The sequence below is a fragment of the Lytechinus variegatus genome, chromosome 2 (genome assembly GCF_018143015.1).
Source record: "Lytechinus variegatus isolate NC3 chromosome 2, Lvar_3.0, whole genome shotgun sequence".
Classification (NCBI taxonomy): Eukaryota; Metazoa; Echinodermata; class Echinoidea; order Temnopleuroida; family Toxopneustidae; genus Lytechinus; species Lytechinus variegatus.
In genome coordinates, this window is record NC_054741.1 from 51,444,490 (window position 1) to 51,468,401 (window position 23,912).

Consider the following 23,912-nt stretch of genomic DNA (forward strand, 5'->3'; position numbering starts at 1 on the left):
GCGCTTCGCGCGCTCTGTTAGTGTTGGCACGCTTTGCGTGCATTTACCGCCCCCTCCAAAATGAAATCCTGGCTACGCGGTTGAAGGGAGGGAGAAAGAAAGGGAAAGGGAAAGGGAAAAGGAGGAAAGGAAGAAAAGGGAAAAAGCGAAAAGAATCATGGAAAACGGAAGGGATCTAAGCAGGAAAAGGAACGAAAGAAGAACATGTGAGAAAGAACAAATCATTCCGAAAAAGGCCTACTGATAAAATAGCATGCCATGGTTATTAAAGGTCAAGTCCACCTCAGAAAAATGTTGATTTGAATCAATAGAGAAAAATCAGACAAGCAAAATGCTGAAGATTTCATCAAAATCCGATGTAAAATAAGAAAGTTATGACATTTCAAAGTTTCGCTTATTTTTAACAAAATAGTTATATGAACGAGCCAGTTACATCCAAATGAGAGAGTTGATGATGTCACTCACTCACTATTTCTTTAATTTGTTTTTTATTGTTTGAATTATACAATATTTCAATTTTTACAAATTTGACGATTTGGACCTCCTTGCCTGAAGCACAGTGTTAAAATAATGGAATTTCACGTGTTCAGGGAGGAATGAAACTTCATTTCACATGACAATGACGAGAAAATCAAAATATTTCATATTTCAAACAATAAAAAACAAAAGAAATAGTGAGTGAATGACATCATCGACTCTCTCATTTGGATGAAGCTGGCTTGTTCATATTTGTGAAATGAAGCGAAATTTTGAAATGTCATAACTTTCTTATTTTACATCCCATTTTGATGAAATTTTCAGTGTTATGCTTGTTGATTTTTTCTCTTTTTATTCAAATCAAGTTTTTGTTGGGCCCGTGGACTTGTCCTTTAAGAAAGGGAATAGCAAACAAAAGCGGGAAATTAAGTTATAATGGAATCCCCTCCACGTACACTAAAAGACACTGTCACCTTTAAAAAAAGGTCAAATTGGTCAACTTGCGTATATCGGACAAAATAGAAATTTGCGTGAAAGCAAAGTGACCCTTCAAGTGAGCGAGCAAAAATATTGACATTGTTAAAAATCAAATTTTGGGATTTCGTGATAGATTATGACATTTAGAAAATGATATCATATTCCACCCTTCTCTCTTATTTTCTTTTCTCTTTTTTTTGGTTCATGGTCGTGAATTTTGTTGTAATGGGGGGGGGAAAGCCCCCACCCACGACCCCCCCCCCCCGCCATCTGTAAGCCACTTTTCATACACGACGTACACACACTGCATGCAATAGACCAAGTGACGTCACTGATCTTCCGAACACATTAATAAGAAATTCACATCACCGATAGAGTCTAAAACATATGCTAATGAAATAATTACTAAGAAATGGTCTCATGTCCTCAGAATCTATACAGATGCTTCTAGGTTACAAGATGGAAGAACGGGTTCGGCCTTTTACATACCGAAGTTACAAGTAAGAAAAAAGTTTAGATTATGTAAAGTAAACATTATGAGAGCTGAATTGTCAGCGATTATTATGGCCTTAGAATGGATAGAGGAATATCTTCCAATAGCAGTAGTAATTTTATCTGACTCAAGTTCTGCTTTAGAAGCCATAAAAAATTTTCAGGAAAGTAGTATGATAGTCGAAATATATGAAAAATTAATGATAATAAACAGATTTGGAATAGAAGTGAATTTCGAATGGGTACCAGCACACTGTGGCCTAGCAGGCAATGAGGAAGCAGACGCTTTAGCAAAACAAGCGGCTTCAAAAAATAACATTGATGTTTACATTAACAAAAACAAACAAGAATACTTGAGTGAAAGGTCAGATTTTTATAAAAATGAATGGCAGAGTTCATGGGAAAACACGGAGAAAGGAAGGCACCTTTTTAACATACAACCAGAGGTGAAATATAGTTGTATTATAAAAGGTTTTTGCAGGAAAGATGAACGAATATTGCATCAATTCCGTCTTGGTAAATGCAGATTAAATTATTATAATTATATAATGAAAAAACACGATACAGGACTTTGTAATAATTGTCAAACTCATGAAACCATAGAGCATTTCATGTTATTATGTCCTTTATATGCCAGACAAAGGGATCGACTTTATCGCAAATTGAAAGTTACGAACCCGAACCTAACGACGTTATTCGCCAAAGAAGAAAATTTCCCGGCCATTTTAGCCTTTATAAAAGGCAGCGGAAAATACAACCAACTCTAGAGAATATATAAACATACATATATGTACATGTCCTAATACATGTGAATACCTATATATGAGGCTGTTTTTTATTTTGTTGTGTGTATATATTCAGGCTTATTTTTAGGCTGACTTTAAAGTAGTATGTCGCATAATAATGTATAAATGTATATATGTAAATAGAGAGGAGGTGAAAAAAAAAGAGAATTAAAAAAAAGACAACAAAACATAATATATCTGGATATTATATTGGGAATTCCATATAGATACCATTTTCTTTCTTCTGTTTCTCTCGGATTTTTAATAAAACAAAGGTACGGCAGTACAGCGCTTATATGCTTTCGAAAGACACTTTATTAAAACCAATAAACTAACACCCACATCCATGAAAGGAAAACATAAGCACGAGTACTAACTGTTAAATCTAACAAACGATGTTTAAACAAAATACTCATAAGATTTGAATACTACACAACGCCTTTCCTCGGTGAATCTATATCTCACAAACAGTGCAATATAACAAAATCGAATGTCGAGAGCTGTACAGGGGAGGGTGAAATCCCTCTCGTTTAGCCTGGCGGAAATCATCGGATATCCAGGGGGGTGAAACTCCGCTTCTGCATCCGGTCAGACATGGGGAAATTTTGGAAGGTCAAAAGTGCACACTGCTCCCATTTTTTTGCGTACAAGGCTATGGACACCGCAACTTCATGGCACACCAGCGAAACAGAGGCGTGGTCATAAATTGGCCTGCGCGCACAGCGTAAAAATATGCAAATAAGCAAATTGTCACAAATTAGCATAATACGCGACGTGATTGAATATGAAATGTATAGAGCTGCGTCTTTGGTAAATTCATCTAATTGATCATTCCCCCCTCAAGGTATTCAGTTGTTTATTCATCTTTTCTTGTTTACATATTTTTAATTCTTTCGCGATTATTACTACATCAATTAAGATATTTCCCTGGAAGACATTTTGGAAGCTTACAAGAGATCCATTAGTAGGATTGAACTTAGGGGTCTGCTTGCTCTATTCATCAGGTGTTCATCACTGCCCATTATTTTCATTACACATCATGAATAGCCACAAATATTTGTTTATTTTTTGGGGGTGGGGTACATACTTAAAATGATCTGAGCAAGAGAGCAATCAGGTCATTTTGTCTTTATTTTGATATTGAAATGAACAATCTGGTGCAAATCTTGTGAAGATTTTTTTTTAAAGTCTGAGTTTGGAATGGGAGCCAAAGAGAGCCCAGTACCCCCGTCATGTATTTGCTCTCATCAACGCTATCTTAAAGGTCACTTCCAAATAAAATAAAAATTTTGTACCTGCCCACCCCCTATATTTCTCTATCAATTCCACCCCCCCCCCCTCTCTCTCTTCCACACACACACATTCCACATAATCATGCGAGCAAACAATTATTCTCATTTCATTTTTATTTCTATCCCACTTTGAAATCAAACTCATTCATGTCTTTAATTCGGCTGCACCTGAATGTCACAGTATGCCATGTTGCAATGGCTTTTATGGGCTATCTTGCCACGCATGTTATTTTGATACTAAATACCTGTTGTACTAGTATTATACCCATGGATACCCGACATACACACTCTAAAAAATGAAGTGCTAATTCAGCTCTTAAAGAGCGTGTATAGTGACTGCACTGCACGGAGTGCTGATTTTTCTCGTTCAAATTTGAACTAGACAAATCAGCACTCCGAAGTGCAGTCACTATACACGCTCTTTAAGAGCTGAATTAGCACTTCATTTTTTAGAGTGCAGAATCAATCAATCAGTAGCACCATCATATTGCAGTCATATAGAAGTGATCTTCAGTGCCATTTCATCACAACACAGTTTGGTAGCAATAACATCATCATCACATATCTTTCACGCAATATAAATTGGTGGATTAAGTAAATCACGAATATCAAGATTAGAAAGTAATATTTCAAATTAAAATGTTTATTAGTTAATAAATTTTTGAATACATGATAAAAATATTTTTTCTCACCAAAGCATCAAATTACATCAGCAAAATGCCTATAATGAGTGCAACAGAAATTGCAAGGATATTACAAGAGAGGGGATGTATTTTTTGGTAAAATCTAGAGAAAAAAATATGAAAAAATAAGTATGTATATTCACTTACATAGTTATTGATAAGCCTTACATAGTCAATATAAGGGGGGCATCAAGGATGCCATTAATAAAAAGATTATCAATATACCTCTCTCTCAAAGTCAGTTACTAAATATCAAATTATTTTTTCAGCATTTGCTGACAAGAAATAGCATGCTAATCTAATCGGTGACACTTCATAAAAAAAGGGGAGCACATTTCTCTAAAGAGTGCCTTCCCAAATCTGCACATTGGTAAATCAGTAACAAAGTTGCTTATTGTCTATTGTTGTGAAGTGCTGCTAGAGCTGTGTTCTATTTCCAACAAATTCTTTTATTTGCAGAGCCAATCTAGTTCATTTTACGGGACATCGACAATACAGTGTTACAAAAACAAAGAGATTGAAAAAAAAAATAGTGCAACTTTTCACTTCCCCAGAAAATGAATTCAACAGCTTAATGTCCAGCAATACATACAGGTTCTTGTTTCATAAGGACTTCAATTATGGTAAATTGGCCCCAAATGTAACTAGCAACTAGCATGGAAACCCCAATGTTGATCTGTTGCTTTAATGTTTCCATGGTAATTACCAGAATGGCAAAGCTAGAATAGTGGTTGGTCTTAATGAATTGGGGTCCAGGACTGAGAGTGATTTCTTCGCCCTCTGTTCTGTCACCTTGTTTTTATTATGCACATTTTTTCAATGAAAATCCATTATTTCTTATCACCTTTTATATGTCTGTAGCATGTATGTTACATAGCCCAGACCTCAGTAAAGGCCCATTCTGCATTGTTTAGATTACCAGAATACAACCTATCCCTTTCAAACTACTAATATTATTCAAAGTGCTTTCACTACTATAAGTACTACATGTAGATGATTAGAACATTAATAAAGGGGGGGGGGGGGGATAAGTGTGCCCTTTCGAAAAATATTTTAATCTTGTGTGAAACCTATGGACCTAAATATCTATACTCCAAATAATCTTTTTTTGTTCAACAGATGTGTAGTTTAAGCAACATTCAATATGTATCGACACATTTATTTAAATTCATTAAATTTTTAAATCTGTAATTGCAATGAAGCAACTGCTTGTTATGAACCTGGCCTTCATATTTCTTCTTGATCTGCCCTGGTGATACTCAAACAGCCTGTGAAACCTGCATAGTAAACAAAAAGAAAAGGGAACAAAATGAGCTGCTGATATGAATTATTCTTACTCATCTAGTCCAGTTTATTTAGAAGTTTCAAACTTTTTATGAGCCCTTACTCTTCCATGCAATATTATTTTAAAAATGCACATGTAGTAACTTATGTTGCCAGATAAAAATCATAGATCACTATAATAGATCATTATTCATATAACTTTTTTTTATTAAGTGTGAAAACCCATTCAAATATATATCGAAAGATTAATCTCAATATTTTGTCCTTTTTTATTTCTGTCTTCAGAGTAACTGAGTTTTAAAGTGATTTTATGTATGATTAATATAGCTAAGATACATGGACAATAAGTATGCATTGATGATAATGGAAATACTGGTGAATCTGAATCCAAAGAATATTGTCTCATCATGGAGCTTTACTTTATGGGATATAACATGATTCAGAAAAATAGGTTTTTATATTTTTATGAAAACAAGCATACCTGGCAAGCTTTTAGATCAGATATCCTGTTACTCATCAGATTGTACCTCTTGGTGATGTGCAAATGGTATTTGACTTTGTACTTCTGAATAGGCTGGGACTGCTAAGAACTGGATCCCATTGGATCTGCAATTCAATATACATACAATACTTTACAGTTAAAAAATATCAAAAGTGATAAACAAAATTCCCCTCTAAAAGCAATTTTTCAGAGTTTCCAGCTTTCACAATTCCCAACTAGAAAAAAGCAGGTCTTGACCAAAAACTAAATGGTTCAAGCATACGTGGCCTACTCTAGTGAGGTCTTTTGTCAATCTTCAAATATATACACACCAAGCCAGCTTTGACAGATGTAAGATAATTATCATTTGTGTGATAATATGGCTCTCGCTCATTCATCAGTGCGAGTCAATCATTAAATTTTTTGCACTCGTCAATAAACATGTCTGATTTGAATCTCTACGTTAAGTGAGTTCCTCTTTAAGTTTAAGTTTGATTTTTATTTTAAAAAAGGGTTAGCTCACTTGCTGGCAGGTTTAAATGACCCTTTGCCTTTCACCACAAATAACATCAAGTGAGGACAATAAAGATAAATCAATCGGATCAGCCGCTCTCTCTGCTTAGCCTTATACTTAAACAATTCAAAATAGGGCACTATAAATTTTCTCAACCCTTCCAAAAAAACAATTGAGCAGTTTGAACCCTGACATAGAAATGTTGCCCCCCCCCCCCGAAAAAAAAAGAATCATTAAACTCCTTTGCTAGGCTAATCATATTTTAGTCCAACGGTCCAGCCAGGAACTAAAATGAAATTAAAGTTAACTTAAAAAATCTTTGTAGAAAAAAAAGTCAAACCAGACAGATCTAGATTTTTTTTAAAATCTATATCTACGATAGACCTATCCTAGGGGCTTACTTTTATTAAAAAAAAGAAAAACGTTAACATCTGTCTCAAATCATTCCACGAGTGACCATGGGCATGGCAAAATCTACCAATATCATTCCAAACAGATTCATCATTCAGTTCATTTAGATTTAATTTCATTTCATTTTAAATGCAGATAATTATATTGAAATAGCGGTGTCGAAAAATCAGTACTCGGCCCATGGCCTATAACTTCAAATTTCAACTCGAGCTTGTTTGACACTTAATTTCCAAAACCTAATGACCTAGCCTACATCGGCAATTTCGCAGCCGGCTGGCACCGGCGATATCAAAGTCCGCATCCCGCTCTGGCTATACTATATATTTGGCTTAATTTTGATGCAGCTTTGCCGTTAAACAAGTCCACATCTAACCCTGATATTTGACAATAAGAACTGAAATACAGATTTAATAAGGGCGGACATGAAGCATCCCAATTAACCAACTTAGTTCTACGAAAAACTATATTATTTTTTGACAAAATATGTCAGTCAGATTTCAGACTTATTTGGGATCAGGACAGGAAAAAGAAATGGAAATATGGAAATTGTGGTTCGCGTTGTAAACTGCACATAAAGCCATGCATGTGACGCCGAACCCCAGCAAACACATTACAATTTCAACTAAGATCAAAGTAAGGAATTGAACTTAACTTACTTTTATTCCTATGGAATGTCATTAGATTGATATCAATGTTTCCTCCAAGATTTTCTGCTCCATTGAAGTTCACTCAGAAATCATGATTTCGAACACCAATTCTAAAAACAGATAATTAGACTTGCTATTGTATTTCAAAAAGTTGAATTTCGCAGAATCAAAAAGAACGACACTTCGCACAGATATCGTAGGGAATTGTGGGACGGAAAAAAATGTTTAATGCATGACGACATGAATAAAACATTAGCGTTTTATCCAATCATACAAGTGCATTATGCGTATTTTGACGTCATTACTCATGAATTAAACATTGACCTTCCAAAATCAACCTTCAAATTGGACAAATGGCAGCCATGTTTGTTATGTACAAAACCTATGGAAAATCAAAAACGCGCGAAAAGAGTTGCCTCTCTAGCTCCCTTCGGGAGCTTACGTATACGTAAGATCGTATCTCTGTGCGGATATCGATGGATAGCGCCACCTCTACACTAAACTCAACCAACCAACCAACCAACCGTTTCGAAGTTACAAAAGATGGCAGCCTCCAGCTGATTCTCCTGGCTGCTGTGAGAACTAATTACCAGTGATTATTAAAGAATGTTGTGCTTTCGTAGGCAGATTCGCAGTTATATCGGCACATGTCGTCGATATTGTTCAAGAAATGTTAGAGATGGCCAATATTGTTTGGACCTTGTGAGGTAAACAAACGACTAATTCAGTGTCTTTCTTTTATCAGTCCCATATTATTTATATTTGTGTAATTATTATTGACCAGTTTGACACACAACGAACAAGGTTATGATATAACCTTGTTAGATCTCCATGTGTGGCAGAATAATGGTGGCAATGTTTGGCTTAATTTCTCTTTTTATATGGGACAAATGCTTGATTTTATTATACTCTCAGTTTTCATTACAGCTATTCATATATAACTTGGGCTTTTTTATGTAAATTGAATTCTTTGAATTATTTTCTTCTTAATTAAAAATAGAGATTGAAAAATGAAAATTTTCTTGCCATAAAGCCCATATTACTTTCCATCAATAGAGGGCGTACACAAAATATGCAAAAAATTCAACTTTTTGAATTGAGCGCTCTGGTGAATACAAAAATTATTCCCAAGTTACTGGTGAAAAATAAATTGCAACTGTATGGAAATTAGTAATTTTGGTCACAAAAGTGCACTCATGGTTTCAAATCGTCTCGTGTGTGAAGGATTCATATGCACCTGGTGCACGCGAATCTTTCACACCCTTTTTACTAAAATAACTATGACTTTACATCGTAGCTAAGCATTACATTTACGCTATGACACTTACCGAACCATATGGATCCAGGCTTGTATGGATCGTTTGTTGAATTCTCTTTGCCGTTTTTTTAAATAAAATAAGAGCATTTTTCGTGATCTTCACGTAGATACCTTCTGCTCAGCGTGGATATCAATTTTTCAGGGTTGGGCGGTAAATACCGGTAACGGTAATTACCGGTGGTAGATACCGGTAAATACCGTCCGGTAAATAAGATGGGCGTCCGGTAAATATGTAAAAAACGGGAAATATGATTTATAATTGTTTTTTTCAATAATTTTAGTTGTTTTTAACCTCAACAAGTGAAAATAAGTGTTCTGAAATAATTAGAATCACAAAACTCATAGTAGAAACACACAAACAGATAAAATCCATACTGCATACATGTACATACATGTACCCAAACACACATAGGATCTAAGTCCACACATACGTACACAAACTCAAATTATGTTCCTGGAAATTGAATAATCATATTAAAACATATTTCTCCCGGGGTTTAACTTTTTCCTTTAACCCTAAATCTCCCAGGGTATTTTGATTCTTGTCATTCCGGGGGGGATAAGATCTCAGCCGCGAATTGTGCCATCACAAAAATTTGCATGATGGTAGAGAATGACGTAATCTACGCAGTTGCATTGGTAAATTTCACTGAATTCATATACATGTATTCTTATTTTAATTTATTCATGAAATCATACTTTTTGCTCTGATTCACTAAACTAGTCTAGAATGCAATTTTTTGCTGAAAATATTCTTTATAGCATTCCTAACAATTGTGAATGAAGAAAATTCTGGTACCAAGACCGATTTCTTATGTATTTTATTGTTTTTTAAATTTCTCTTGTATTTCTTTGTTTTTATTGTTTTTTCAATGGAAATCGTTCCAGACTTAATTCTGATCATAAACAAGCAAAGTTAATTAAGTTTAATAAGTAAAAAAGAAATAATGATACATTTATGAATTTTGGCTAAATACACAATTTGCATTGGATTTGTACATGAAATCACGTTTATGAGCAATTTTGGGTCTGACATGCACTTACATAATTTTGCGTAATGTCGTCACCGTGTACCCGGGCGTCACAAATTTGGTATCAAAATATGCGTGAGACTTGAAAGTAAAAAGTCAGTGAGCAGTGAGGTCAAAAAATTTTGTGCAGCAGATATACAGCGAAAATTGTCGAGGGGGGGCATTATGCCCCCCCCCCCGAAGGAATTAGGGTTAAGAAATATAAAATGAATTCAATAACAACATAATTGGCATACTTTTAGCTACTGCATGTTTCATGGGAAATGTAAAATAAATAACTTGTACAGTTTGTCATATATTGATTGAAAGCTATTGTAAACAAATCAATCTTGGAGCATGCTCCATTGTTTCCCTTTACAATAGCTTCTTCTCTTTTTAATCAGTCACAGTGAGATCAACAAAATTTCAAAAGAACGTCTGGTGCACATTGAGACAAGGATATCCTCGATGTACATGTATGACCAAGGAGATGGTATGATGAAGAAAGATATAGCAGAGATACAATGTAGTGACATCAATGAGGATGACAGAGAAATTAAAGAATCTAAATTAGATGTATATTTGGGATCTTTATAGTATTTTATTTTTTCCAGCATTTCATGATAACAGACATAGATAACACCCAAACACAAACATAAACACACACACAAACAAACACACACACTCACACAAATGGTACACACCAGAGCAACCATACTGGCCACCTTTCTTTTTATATTCAAAATTTGACAATCCCTATAGAAAACTGAGTGGAAAATTATATTTCCCAGTATTTCCCGGTGAAAAGTGGTAAATACCGGAAAAAAGCGGTAAATACCGCTTATTTCCCGGCGTCCGGGAAATAAGCCTCCAAAGCGGGAAATATGCCAACCCTGCAGTTTTTGCCTAAAGAGGGCGCGCGATATTATTCACAAGCCGGTAGGCACTTAAGAACCAAGTTTAAAAGGATACTCGTAAAATTTTGTCACTCTCGCTGATGAATATTCATTAGATTGTGGTCGTGCGTGTTAAATACACACTAAGTGCATGCATGCAGAGAGTTTGTATTGAACACGCATGACCACGATCTAATGAATATTCATCGCGAGAGTGACGTAATTTTACGAGTGTCCTTTCAAACTTGGTTCTTAAGTGCCTACCGTACCTTCGTTTACGGTGTTGCAAGCCAGCTGCATTCTAGGCGATCAGCATTATTTTCTTGCTCGTTCAATCCACTTTCATCATCATCTTGTCAAAAGATGGCGTACTTTAACAACAAGTACATACATGAGATGCAACCTGTTGATTTTTGGTACAATTTCCTATTATGCGCTGACGACTTGAATTGAGAATGTTCGATACGAAAAATTGCTTTTTGATTGTTGTTTGCGTACTTTCCACCGCAGTATTAAGGACGGATCGAACGGAGTATCCTGGTTGAGACTTGGAGGTAAGCGATAAAAACACTTTTATAAATAATTTCCAATTCATTTTTAACACAAACTTAAATGATTAAAAAAAAATTCCATAGTGGAGAAATACTGAAATGTTTGGCGTTTTTCATTCCCTCACATTCGTGTGATGAATGAAAACGTCAAAGTCCACTATGAAACCACATGCGTTGTGCGAGGTTAGTATTACTAACCTCGCATGTTGTGTGAGTGACAAAAGTGATATTTTAATGATTTTCAAAGTGTGTGCTATATACAGCATTGGCATACCATAGTCCTACCCACTAGTTGTCCCCGACCATTTGCCATACAGCAAAAGGTAGGGGATGGGACTAGTGGTACGTGAGGCGTAGATCTACTAACAATTCTCTTTGAAAAATTAAAAGTAAGAGAGATTGACTTACCAGTCTTTCCACCCGAACCAAACGTTGATCTTCCTTCCGTTGTTGCTGCGATGTAAGCTGCAACCGATGTTATATTGTCATTTATTTGAAGGCTCTTCGAGAAATCGTTGGAATGTATGCGGAAATTTTTCATGGTCTTCAGCAGCGCATAGACTTCTACGTAAAGACGTAAAGAATGTAACACGCCCTCTTGTGCTCAATTAAAGAAAGCTAACGGAAGCGACCACACCACTGACATCTACAGAGCTGTATAAAACTGCTTCTCTCCACAGATACCTGTTTCCGGTCATGCCGGTGATGCTTCTATTTCGGATCTTCTTCTTCTTTCCTTGGTTGGCAACCAGTCAGGATTGACTATTTTTGCCACAGCTTTTGTTCATTTTCAGTAGCTTATTATATATTTTTTTTCCATTCCTTTTTTTCCTTCTCTCTCTTATTCTTTTTTTTCCTTTTCTTTTCTGTTATTTTCTTTGTCTTTTTTTTTTCCTTTTTCATGTTATATTTTTTTTCTTTTCTTTTTGTCTTTTTCTTTCTTTTCTTTTTTTCTTCTGTTTTCTTTGCTTTTCTTCTTATATTTCTTCTTTTTTCCCTTTTTAAAAATTCTTTTTCTTCGAGATCCATCGATAGTAGTCTCTTTCTCCCCTGACACACAATATTTTTTTAATTATAGTTGTTTTAGCGCCATCAGCTTAGTTTATTCTATAATTAACTGTATCTTGTCGTATATGGTGAAAGGAAATATGATGCCCTTTTTTTTTTTGGGGGGGGTTATTGCTTCTTCTCTTGACCCCTCTCTTTTTGTTGAGTACTATCATTGTAAGGGTCATTTGGGTTTTTCTAATATTTTTCATATTGTTGTTGGTGTTGTTGAATATTAGTTTTCATCAATGTACTAGCCCCCAGTTTACCGCCCTGGAATTAATATGGGTGAAGGGTTTATATGAAATATGAAAAGAATGAAGGGGCAAAGAGCTCAAGTGATAAAACAGAACATAATTACATTTCATGTCGTTTTTATTGAGTTTCTTTTATTTATCCCCTTGAAAGCCATAGAACAGATTTGTTTTGCATTCATTTTATGGGATAATTTGTAAGAAAAAAAATTCATTTGATTGTAATTTTCTTTTCATTTAGCTGAAGCAATTTTTTCTGTTTTTATTATAGCAAATTATAATTCTTTATGTTTGGATTTGAATTAAATAACATTAACTTGAAACTTCCCCGCCCTCCCCCTTTAATATTTGGATCTGCCCCTAAATAGGCATTTGTGGTAAGATATCTTTTATTCCATTTATTTTTTAATGAAAATCCTATAGGTGTGGCTTTTAAATCAATTTGTATCGATACGAAACAAAATTGCAAATTTGTCTTGATTGAGGCTATCAAGACTTCCTTACCAATATGCATTACGAGCAAAGTTTTGTCGAAACCTCGATTGGTCAGCGGTCCAAACGGGTTGATGAGTCTCGATGGTTCGTGAGATCTTTTTTCTTTTTCGATTTGTCACTGTCGAACACCATAGACGTAATGGAGGCATCTGGATGAGGTTCATGTAGAGAAATCGGTGAGTTTTTATTCATTTTTTTATATTGTATTGATGACTTTAATGTCATTTCGTCAGAATAACATTTTGATGCAACGAATCAGTTCAATTATGAACTGATTCGCATTGATTTGGGAAACACATTTAGGTAAAATAAGCGATTAAAATTTTTACAATTGGAAGGCATACAGCCGAGAACAAGGTTATATTTATAACCTCGTTCGTAGGATGAGTGGTCCTACCTGTAGATTCCCCACAGGCAGGATGGTTGCAGTGAACAAGTGTAGCCACTAGCCAGGAGGCTTCTAGAGAGTAAAAATCATTTTAATGTTACTCTCATACGAAGCCAGGTCTTCTTTTCTATACATGTGTGTGTACCACCAAAAAACCTGAAACTTTGCCCCCGAGATTTCTACTTTCTCTCTAAAAGATCTAGCCCTAAATCATGTACATGGGATACAACTTCATTTCCGACATTTCTACGCTATGGATTTTATTTTTAGACAAGAATTCATTAAAAAAATGAGAAAAATATCATGAAAAGAAGGAAGAGACTTGCCCGATGTTTACGCCGCCATCTTGTTTTCTAATGTTCTTCACCCACGATACGGACGCTTGGAGACCGTGACAAGTTCCTCCTTCGTCCTAGGTTTGTGGGTCTGTATTAAGGAAAGGCAAAAGAAAGAAGAAAAAAAACAATTTAACAAAAATTCAACCAGTTCATGTTATAATTACAATCATGAATGTTTGTCATGCTTCAATTGTTTTTCTCAATACACATGTATACGTGGGCATTAAGCTGCATTTCTGTTTCTGTTCCAGTTTTGCATTGTAAAATTGCACAATTCAAAAATTTATAAAATGCATGTACATGTAACATGGGTCTATAGGAGGGGGTATACATTACATTGTGTCTCACCTTTCGCAAGAAGTGTTTCATCTCATGCCACATGAGGTCAATTGGATTAAGATCAGGAGATTCTGATAATCTCAAAGTGATAGGCCAGGGGGTTAAGCCTATATGAGTTTAGCTGACAAGACTAACCGGATCTCGAATCTCTATAAATACTGTACGATTGCTCTTGAAGCCCCACAATCAATTCAGACTTTCGTCAAGACGTTATCTCATCGCATTTACTTAATCTTATCTACACCACGGAATTACTGGTCCTTGTCGAACTCGTAGTTTGGTAGACCTGTTATTTGTTAGAGTTCGAGTCCGACTGAGACACATCATCTCTGCACTGCAGCAACTTGCGCCTGCCGATTGGACTCTTTGGAGCTAGCTAGGTACCGTATCTGCTCTGTGGAGCTGAGACTACTGTCAGTACTGAGGCACCTAATGTGACGCTGACGCAATCGCCATGGTGGTCCAGTACCAGGCACGAGACCCAGAGAGCGGAATTTGGATGGCAGTCACCGTTTTGTCACGGAACGATTTGAGAGCCAAAGTCAGGTAATTCACTTTTGTTTCGAATTAAACCCAGTCCAATAAAAAAGCACGCACTGTAAAAAATAAAGTGCTAATTTAGCACTTACAGCTACAGTCACAGTGCTTGTATAGTGACTGCATTTAGAGTGCTAATTTTCTTGTTTAAATTTGAACTAGAAAATCAGCACTCGTAGTGCAGTCACAAGCACTGTAACTAAGAAAGTGCTATAAAATTAGCATTTTATTTTTTACAGTGCATAGGCCTAGATCTATTACATTAGGGCCTTAAGATAACGATGCAAATTTCATCAAAATCAAAATCTTGTCTCACTGACACCGGCAGTACTCACTCGATAAACATGTTAGGCACTATCCTAGATCTATTTCTTTGGTTTTTCCTTGCTTTGCATCTGAATTTAATGAAATTTTTTAGTGTTTATGTTTTTTGGATATTAGTACCTGTACATGCTTAATCAATACAACGTTCTCGCCAGGTTCACTCTGACGGTTGTCGGCGCGAAGCGACGAAAGCCGCGCAGCGGCCTCGGTGCGTGCGAAGCACGCACGGGGGGAGGGTTCGGGAGGGGGGTGTCCCCCCTCCCGCGCGAAGCGCGGTAGCTATCGAAAATATCAATATCGACGAGCTTAGATTGCTGCTAAATGCACCACATTTTATGTCTGTTTAATGCTTCTCCGGCCACACAGCCGTAACAGTTGCGCGAATTGCGATTGAAGCAGAAAGGCAATTACCGGTACTGATAACTTAAAAAGGTGAAAGGAAATGTCAATCTCATTTTATACTTACAGTTCATTGATTTATTCACATTGATGGCATCGATAAATTAAGTCCATTATTTCAATGTTTAGATCGCTACATCCTTGTAAAAGTGCGATTAATTTTGTGAATGCGTGTTGCTTATTATGTCAATGACCGACTACATCTACGGACCGCATGCGTAGCCCTTTGAGCTTGCGCCGCGTCACGCCCTTACGAAATCCAAAGATTGTTCCAACTTTATTTGGAAGCCTCGGAAGATTTCTTCCGAGGCTTCCAAATAATGGACATCGGTATTCATGAGACGGGGTCCCCAATTAACTAATATAATTTGCACGAATTTTTGTTTTGTAAATTCAGATACTCACTGAAACTAACTCTCATAAGATTTCTGTTGATGATGTTTACTCTTATAATCTTTTATCAAGATTCTTTTATCACTGTCAATTATTGCTGTTTGTTCGTTACTCACCTATAAAATAATGAATGTGCTCATCACGAGCGTGAGGAATATTTTTAGTCATTCATAAAACTTTAGTATTACGATTTTGTTATTAATTGCGATTTATAATGTTTTGAAAGTATAGGTTAATTGATAGGAAAAATATTTTTAGGTAATACAATATGTAGGCCTACAAATACAGCGTATGTGAAAGAGAGAGGAAGAGGGGGGGGGTTGTAGATGTTCGACGGGAGAGAGCGATAGGGGAGGGGTCGTGGCCTGGACAATGACAAGGGGATGTTGAGATCGTGTGTGTGGGATTGGTGAAGAAGTCAATATTCAAAGCGAATATATTTTTTAGAATTCTACTGATGATGATGGCTGAATAATCTTTCTTTACATGTATATTTTGGTGATTTTAAATTCTAAAAATATTTTCTTGCATCATGAGTGGGAAGATCGAGGTACGTGATTCAATAAATTGCATCACAATATCACTTTAGGTGTAGTTTTAAATTTACAGAAATTCACGTTTTAACAGTATTAAAATAAGATTTTCTTAATTGTATAGCACTCATCCAGCGTAAACAACATGAAGAATATTTGAGGTCATGAAATCAGCTGATTCGCACTCAAACAACAGGTTAAAAGGTCACACACGTGGCACACATTCCAGGGTGGGAAATCGGGAAACCCGTTCAAGCACAATGATTGGCTCAAGCCCAAGATAATGAATACTAATTAGATCACGTGCCATCGGCTTTGGGGCGTCTCGTTCACATTCCAACTCATTTCATGAATATCATCCACAGTAATTAGGCTAATGATGTTGTAAAGCTAACTGCACAATGCCGATAGAAAACATAACATCAGTGAAATTGAAAAATTCATCCAACGATATTCAAATTATACTAGCAACTCATTGTGGGCGTAAACAACGAAATACATATCCTCTAAAACGTTCACACAATTCGTACTTAAAATGAATATCTGTGAATGAATTGTCAATCCACTTTGTTGAATGTGTGTACTTCTATCGAAATCTATTGAATCACGTACATGTACCCCTCCCGACCCAAGGTGGATTTTCAATCGCCATAAAGATTATGCAGCCACAATGATCAATCACAGTAGACACATCCGTAAATGAATAGTAATTTCATTCGCTCCGAACATTGACTTCTTTTCGCCAATCCCTCCGACCCCCATAAAGTCACAAACATCCCATAATTTTCATCTACATTGCCCACGACCACCCCCCTTTATTCTTTCTTTCTCCTTCACACAAATCTTTTTTTTCAAATAATATTTTATTTTAAATCGTAGTTGTTAAGCAATTGTACAACAAATTCATAAAGCATTCACCGTGATGATTAAAAAAAAAACATTTCTCAGGACCGTGACAGGTGCGCTCATTATTCAATTGGCAGGCCATGAGCAATAAAGAACAATACAAATGAAAATACACTGTATATACGTATAAGTCACATTAAAAAGATGAGTTGTAATGAAAACAAATGTGAATGATATTAATAAAGATAATTACTTATGAAAATTGTAACAGATTCAATGAATATCTGAAAAAAAAAACATTCGAACTGAATTAGTTTTGGATCCCATAGGAAGACTCGGATCCCCAGATCAAGGATTTTGATGCCATGTGCGATTTGTTTCCTGAATCGTTGCGAGCGCTAGTGCGGTGATACAGAACTTGGTAGACACACCGTCACGAAATTAATCAACACTTTCAAAAGATCGATGTAGAGATCAAGACTTTGGAAATTATGGAGTAAAATCGGAATATAAATGTGAATAAATCATTATGCTGTAAGTAAATGAGTTGGACATTATGTCAATCCATTCCTTTGGCTTTGTCATTATCAACGTGATCTTTGAATAATTTTCTTAATTCGCTCGATCTACGGGAGTGTCATACGAAAAGCATTCAATGAATTCAAGTAGTCGATGTAGCCCCGATGTAGCAAAGGCTGGGACGAGATGAAATTAAAATCCGATCGAATTTTGATGTTATTTTTGACACTTTATTTTTGAAAAAGATAAGTGATAATATCAACTGAAAACTGAAATTCGTAATAATCTAATAATTACATTGCCTAACCCAGTAACCTACGGTACCCCTCTCAACTCACTTTATTTTTTCCGTATTTACTACCATTTTAAAGACGTAAATAATGTGAGCAATGCGATACGCAAGCGAGGTAAGCATCTTCGCGCTTCCAACAAAAGAGATTGGGCCTCGAGTCGAGGTCGTATCGTATACAGCGTAGTGAGTGAGTCAAAGAAATCCCGGGAAGAAATCTTGGACGAAATAATCGTCAAGTTTATTTTAGGATCTGAAAAGCAGATTGTGTTATTTAATATATTCATTTTTTGTAGATCTATTCCTGTTTTACAGTTGTCGGCCACGGTTGTCGGGGAAGTTCACGGTTGTCGGATTTCCTCTGAAAATTTTCAGGGTTGTCGGCGCCCGACAACCGTGACGCGTGGTAGCGAGAACGTTGAATCAATATAACTTTTTGCTGAGGTGGAATTGTCAGTTCAATTTGATGTATGAAATAGAACTAGATATTGTTTCAATACAACAAGGAAACCATTTGTTGGTTGCTTTTATTATTATTGGCCATTCAGTTCTTTAAGTTGCCCAGAAAAAATTAGGGTGATAGGTTAATAATAATGAAAGTAAATCTGCAGAAAAAAAATGATTTGAGTGCCCAGTTTTGATTAAGGTCACCTTCTGAACCTTCTGAAGTTTACACCGGCAGGGCAGTAGTCTGCAAATCGCCAGCGTGGCGATTTTATGAAATAGGTCAGGTCTGATCTAGAGTACCGGTATTGTACAAACTTCTCACTTCATCATTTTTCACATGGTTTGTAATTGCCAGTTCAATTTGATGGAATGACAAAGGGTCAAAGTAAATGTGCAGAAAAATTATAAGTTTTAGCGGACAATGTTTATTAGGGTCAGGTCGGATAGTGTTGTATGAACTTATTACTTTATCACATGGTTTTGGAAATTGTCATTTTTTTAATTTTATGAAATAGATATTGCTTTCGTTACAGCAAGGAAAACATTTGTTGATTGTACAATGTACTGAGCATATTCCTTAGTAGAATGATAATTTAAAAAATGCCATAAATTGATAGAATAATTATTAAAAAAAAACGTTTTGTCTAAGTTAAAAAATTGTCAAGTGATAGAATCTATCAAAGCTTGGTATCTGTATAGGCAAAATATGCTTAATGAATTTGGTTACAGCCAATATCATTTACAAGAATTTATTTGGTGGAATAGGAATGTGAGGTTAAAGCACAGGTCTTATTTTTATTATCCAATATGGTATGCGAAAGGTATTTATTCCATCTCACAATTATATGATGGTGTTGGTAATGCAAAATTATTTGAAGATTTGGTTATCGAATTTGACATTCCTATTAGGGACCGTAGAAAATATGATTCTCTCATGAATGGAATCTATCTTAGCTGGTTTGATGATGCTGTGCACACAGATGAAGATATTTTTAGGAAGATTGTTAATAATTTATTGATTCAAAAGAAAAAACCTAAACATGCATATGATATGTTACAAAAAAAGTATTGTACTTCCAATACTAAGAGGGAGAGTAAGTGGGAAGAGCTTTTTGGGCGCCAGCCTAAAGAGATAGACTGGTCCATAATACACAGGGATAACTTTAGATGTACAATAGAAACTCAACTGAGAAGTTTTTATTTTAAGATTTTTCACAATGCTTTTGGAGTTAATGCCTTTTTGTTTAGGATAAGGAAACGAGATTCCCCCGATTGTTATTTTTGCTCAGAAGAACCTGAAACATTGGATCATTTATTTTGCAACGGTAATAAAGTAGTCCCTTTCTGGGAAAATTTGATGGATAAAATATATACTAATTTTGACATTTCCCGTGAATTAGTATTCTCAAATTTCAATTATTTGTTTGGTGTACATACGGGAAGTAAACATGACTCTTGTATTAATGTTCTATTTTTGTATTTGAAATTTTACATTTACTCTTGCAAATTTCAGGAGAAAGAACTGAGGTTTGAAGCTTTTATCTCAATGGTTAAATCAAAACAAAATGTAGAATATAAGATAGCTCAAAAAAAGAATAAGCTGAGTGCTCATTTTAAGAAATGGACCATACAGTTTTAAGGAAATTTATCCTGTTTCAATTATTTTACTTATTTGATGTAATTTGTACTTGTTATGCAGTAATGAGGGTCCTCTTTTATAACATAGGAAAGTATGAAGAAAGTTAAACTTTATACAAGCTTTTAACATTGGGAAGACGTGCGTGTGTGTGTGTGGGTCTGTGGGTCTGTGTATGTGAGAGTGGTATGTTGTGAGGATGGATGTTTGTGGCTGATTATCAAGTTAACTTTAGATAATTTAGCTTGTTAATGTGTTTAAATAGCCTTGAACTTATTGTCAGCCTATATTGTTTGTTACTGTTATTTTATGAAAACCAATAAAAACAGAAAAAAAATATAAAAAAAACCATACCACTCATATTGCAAGCATTTAGAAAAGTTTAGATAACTGTCCTGTTAATTTTTAAATTAGTCTAACTTTTTAAGCACAGGTTTTTGTGGACACAATATATTTGATGGAATTTTATGAAATAGGTATTGAAAAGTCTATATTGCCAGACCTTAATTGCACACTGATTTTTGTTTTTCCTTTATCCTTAAGTTTAACCAATTCAAAATAAATTTACTCATTGTAATCTTACGTACATGTATGATTCTTCTTATTTATGTTGCTCCCACAAAATAGACAAATTTGCATGGGAAAAAGCAATTGAATTGATAGAATAATAATTATTGAAAAAAAAACAATACCACTCTTATTGCAGACATTAAGAGAAAATTAGGAAATTGTCCTGTTAATATCAGACACTTGAAATTTTATAATGGAATTTTATGAAATTGATATTGCTTTCAATATGGCAAGGAAAACATTTGTTGATTGTATAATGCACTGGGCAAATTACATACAATGTAGTCTTTAGATTCAGACTTGCTTTTATTATGATTATTGGCCATCCGATTCTTGGTATTGCTCCGACAAAATAGTGGAAATTGTGGGGGGGGGGACAATTGATAGAATATTAATAATAAATGCCACACCACTCATATTACTAACATTTAGAGAAAATTGTCCTGTTAATTAAAAAAAACGAACTTTTTAAACACTGCTTTTTACGGACACATGCCCATTGCTAATTGCCATTGCTTTGTACATATACGTGTTGGATGAGATTGCATTAGTTACATGTTGTATTAAAAATAAGTTCTCATGAGTGAGAAAGTTAAATAGCGGTAGTCTATATTATAATAATAATAACAATTTTATATACCGCAAAATTGCCTCTAAGCGGTTAAGACAAAGGAAAATGAAGTTTAAATGAAATAGAAATACTTTGCACAACAAAATGTAACAAAACTAATATTACAATTTACAACTTTCTCACCATTCAAATAAACTTTTTGTTGGGGTGGACTTGTCCTTTAAAATTCTGTTCTCATGAGTGAGAAAGTTGAAAAGTATTATATATTGCCAGGCCATAATGTAACACTTATTTTTGTTTTTCCTCCGTGACTTGAGCCATTTTGAAATGAATTTACTCATGGTAATGTTACACGTATGATTCGTCTCATCTGGCTTGTGGCTGCTGATCGGCTCATAATGACATGAAATTTCAATATTTCCAAGGTTTCTAACTGTTTCAATCTGGCACAGATTTATGCATACTTTAACTGTTGAATCCGCCGCACTTATATACATTTTCATCGTTTTTTTCATTCCAGATGGACAAACTACAGAAACATCATTTCGGATATTCCTACCACGGACCTGGGGGTTTCTCTTTTGAAAAGGCTGCTACCTCGTGAACTGGAGAAGGAACTGTGGCCTGGTACTTCACCGTTCAATCTGCAATCGGGGGACAAATTTCAACTTGTAAAAGGTGATGGTTCAAGGGGCGAGATTGCTACTATCAGGACAAACGACCCCTTTTGAGGAATGGTTAGTATTTACATTTGTCATACAAATGCATTCTGCATGAGCAAATTGTTATATTTTTGTCACACCAAATTATACAGTATGCAACCACAGGAGATTAATTTCAAGTTGCATGCTTGCCTACTTAAGTGGTGTTTTACTTATAATAAGTAAAATATAAATGAAGTGTTCATTCGTTTAATGAATCTAAAAGTGTTCATTAGATTAGAAATTGATCTTACATCCATCCAAATTCCCTCATTACTGCCACTTTATTTCATGTCCACTGCTCTGCCTCTTAATTTTGTGTAGATTTTTATTTTCATATGTTGCACAATATCCATGGTTCTGATTTTATGACATGTTTTAATCGATAACATAAACATCTCATTTCTGATCGAAATCTTAATTTAGATTGAAAGTGATTCCTAGTATTATCAGGTGTACACTCTGTTTACTTTCATATTTCACTCTTTTCACTTTTTATTAGATAACTAAAACTGAACATGGAGGAAGGCAGTTTAGGTACGAGCATATTGCAGAGGCTCCAGAGCAAGATGATACCAATGTGGCTGTTCCTGTGCAACCTCCAAGGAAGCGTCCCCTGGTTGCTGATGCAGGTGACTGTGTTAAACCTTCAAGGAAACTTCGGAGAACATCAGGGAAGCAGGTTAGAAAATTAAACTTCATCCCAAGTTACATTGCTCGTAATTCACAAAAAAGAAGACCATTTGAGATGCAGTTTAAAGTTTAAACATTTTTCAAGTGTTAATAAAACAGCAAGAAAGTTGAAAGGGGTCACTCTATGAGTGTGGGAATTCCAAATTGGCTGCATAGACCTACATATTGTACATGTACATGTGACTTTGAAAAGGTATGATTTTACAATTTCGCTGAAGTATTGATAAATGTATATTGTATTCTATATGATAATGACATTAATTCTTAAAAAACTTTATTAATATGCATTAATATGTTCCACTATTTTTGAAATACGAGATTGGTGCCTTTTCACTGCCGTAATTCAAATGATATCAAACTAAAGAAATACTCTTGCTTTTCAGAGTGCATTAGGACCGACTAGAACAAAGAAAACTGCACCTCCACAGCCACCAGCGCCAACCAAACATCCCAAGGCTACAACTAAAGTGACAAAGAAGGTAGGTTCATAGTACATATATTAATTCTTTACCCATTAGTGTTTTGCAGGGGGGGGGAGTATCCTGCACCACTCTTCTGGTAAAAGAAAAGAAGTTATCACCAAGTACATCTTACGAGTTGTTCTGACTTAGAAAAATCAGATATTGTTAATATGGCGAGGGCTAATGACTTTTGTGCCTGTACAGTGCGTATAAAAAAGGGGACAGTTTTGAAAAGTCTATAAAAAATTTGTTTCAAAATATTGTATCTATATTTTGATGTTAATAGATGCTCTTAGATCTTATCTCTCAAATGCCATTTAAAAAAAATAAATTTTGTTCATGCTTGAGCGAACATGGGATGTTTTTGTCGGGGGTTCAAAAAGAGGCTTGCGCCAAAATGGCAGAAATGAGAAATTTGATGATTAGACTTTTGGCTAATCAGCAGACTTTCTCTTAATCTTTTCATTATCTTTGCCATAATTGTCGAATTATGCTGTCGAATTTCATTAACTAATTTATTTATTTACCTGAATTATTTTGTTTTTCATTTAAACTTCTTTTACCTTTTAATTTTCTTTTATAAGTAAGAAAAGAAGACTTTTTGTCAACCCAAGTAAGAAGATTTACATCATTAATTGGGAGAATTTGTAATTGTTCAAATCCTTTTATTATGTGAAACAAATTATGATATGATACCTTTAAATGACATGAATCCATTTACAAGGGGTTATTGAATCCTTCACCAAGTTTAATTATGTTCTTGAGTGTACAAACAGGAAAGAACTCATGTCTTTCAAAGGCAATGGTGTATTGA

At 35.1% G+C, this 23,912-nt stretch overlaps 1 protein-coding gene and 1 long non-coding RNA gene across 2 annotated transcripts in view; one reads left to right on the forward strand and one right to left on the reverse strand.

Moving 5' to 3' along the window:
- Positions 1 to 5,312: 5,312 nt before the first annotated feature.
- On the reverse strand, positions 5,313 to 7,592 carry LOC121409507. Its single transcript, XR_005969168.1, has 3 exons — positions 7,553 to 7,592; positions 5,972 to 6,096; positions 5,313 to 5,483 (listed from the first exon to the last, which is right to left on the reverse strand). It is a non-coding gene; the product is annotated as an uncharacterized LOC121409507 (long non-coding RNA).
- A 486-nt stretch (positions 7,593 to 8,078) lies between these two features.
- LOC121408317 (NADH dehydrogenase (ubiquinone) complex I, assembly factor 6-like) overlaps positions 8,079 to 23,912 on the forward strand; it is a 37,014-nt gene continuing 21,180 nt past the window's right edge. The window contains exon 1 of the mRNA XM_041599740.1: positions 8,079 to 8,250. Within this exon, the coding sequence (XP_041455674.1) occupies positions 8,150 to 8,250 (101 nt within the window). The 5' untranslated portion in view covers positions 8,079 to 8,149. The remainder of the gene's footprint in view (positions 8,251 to 23,912) is intronic.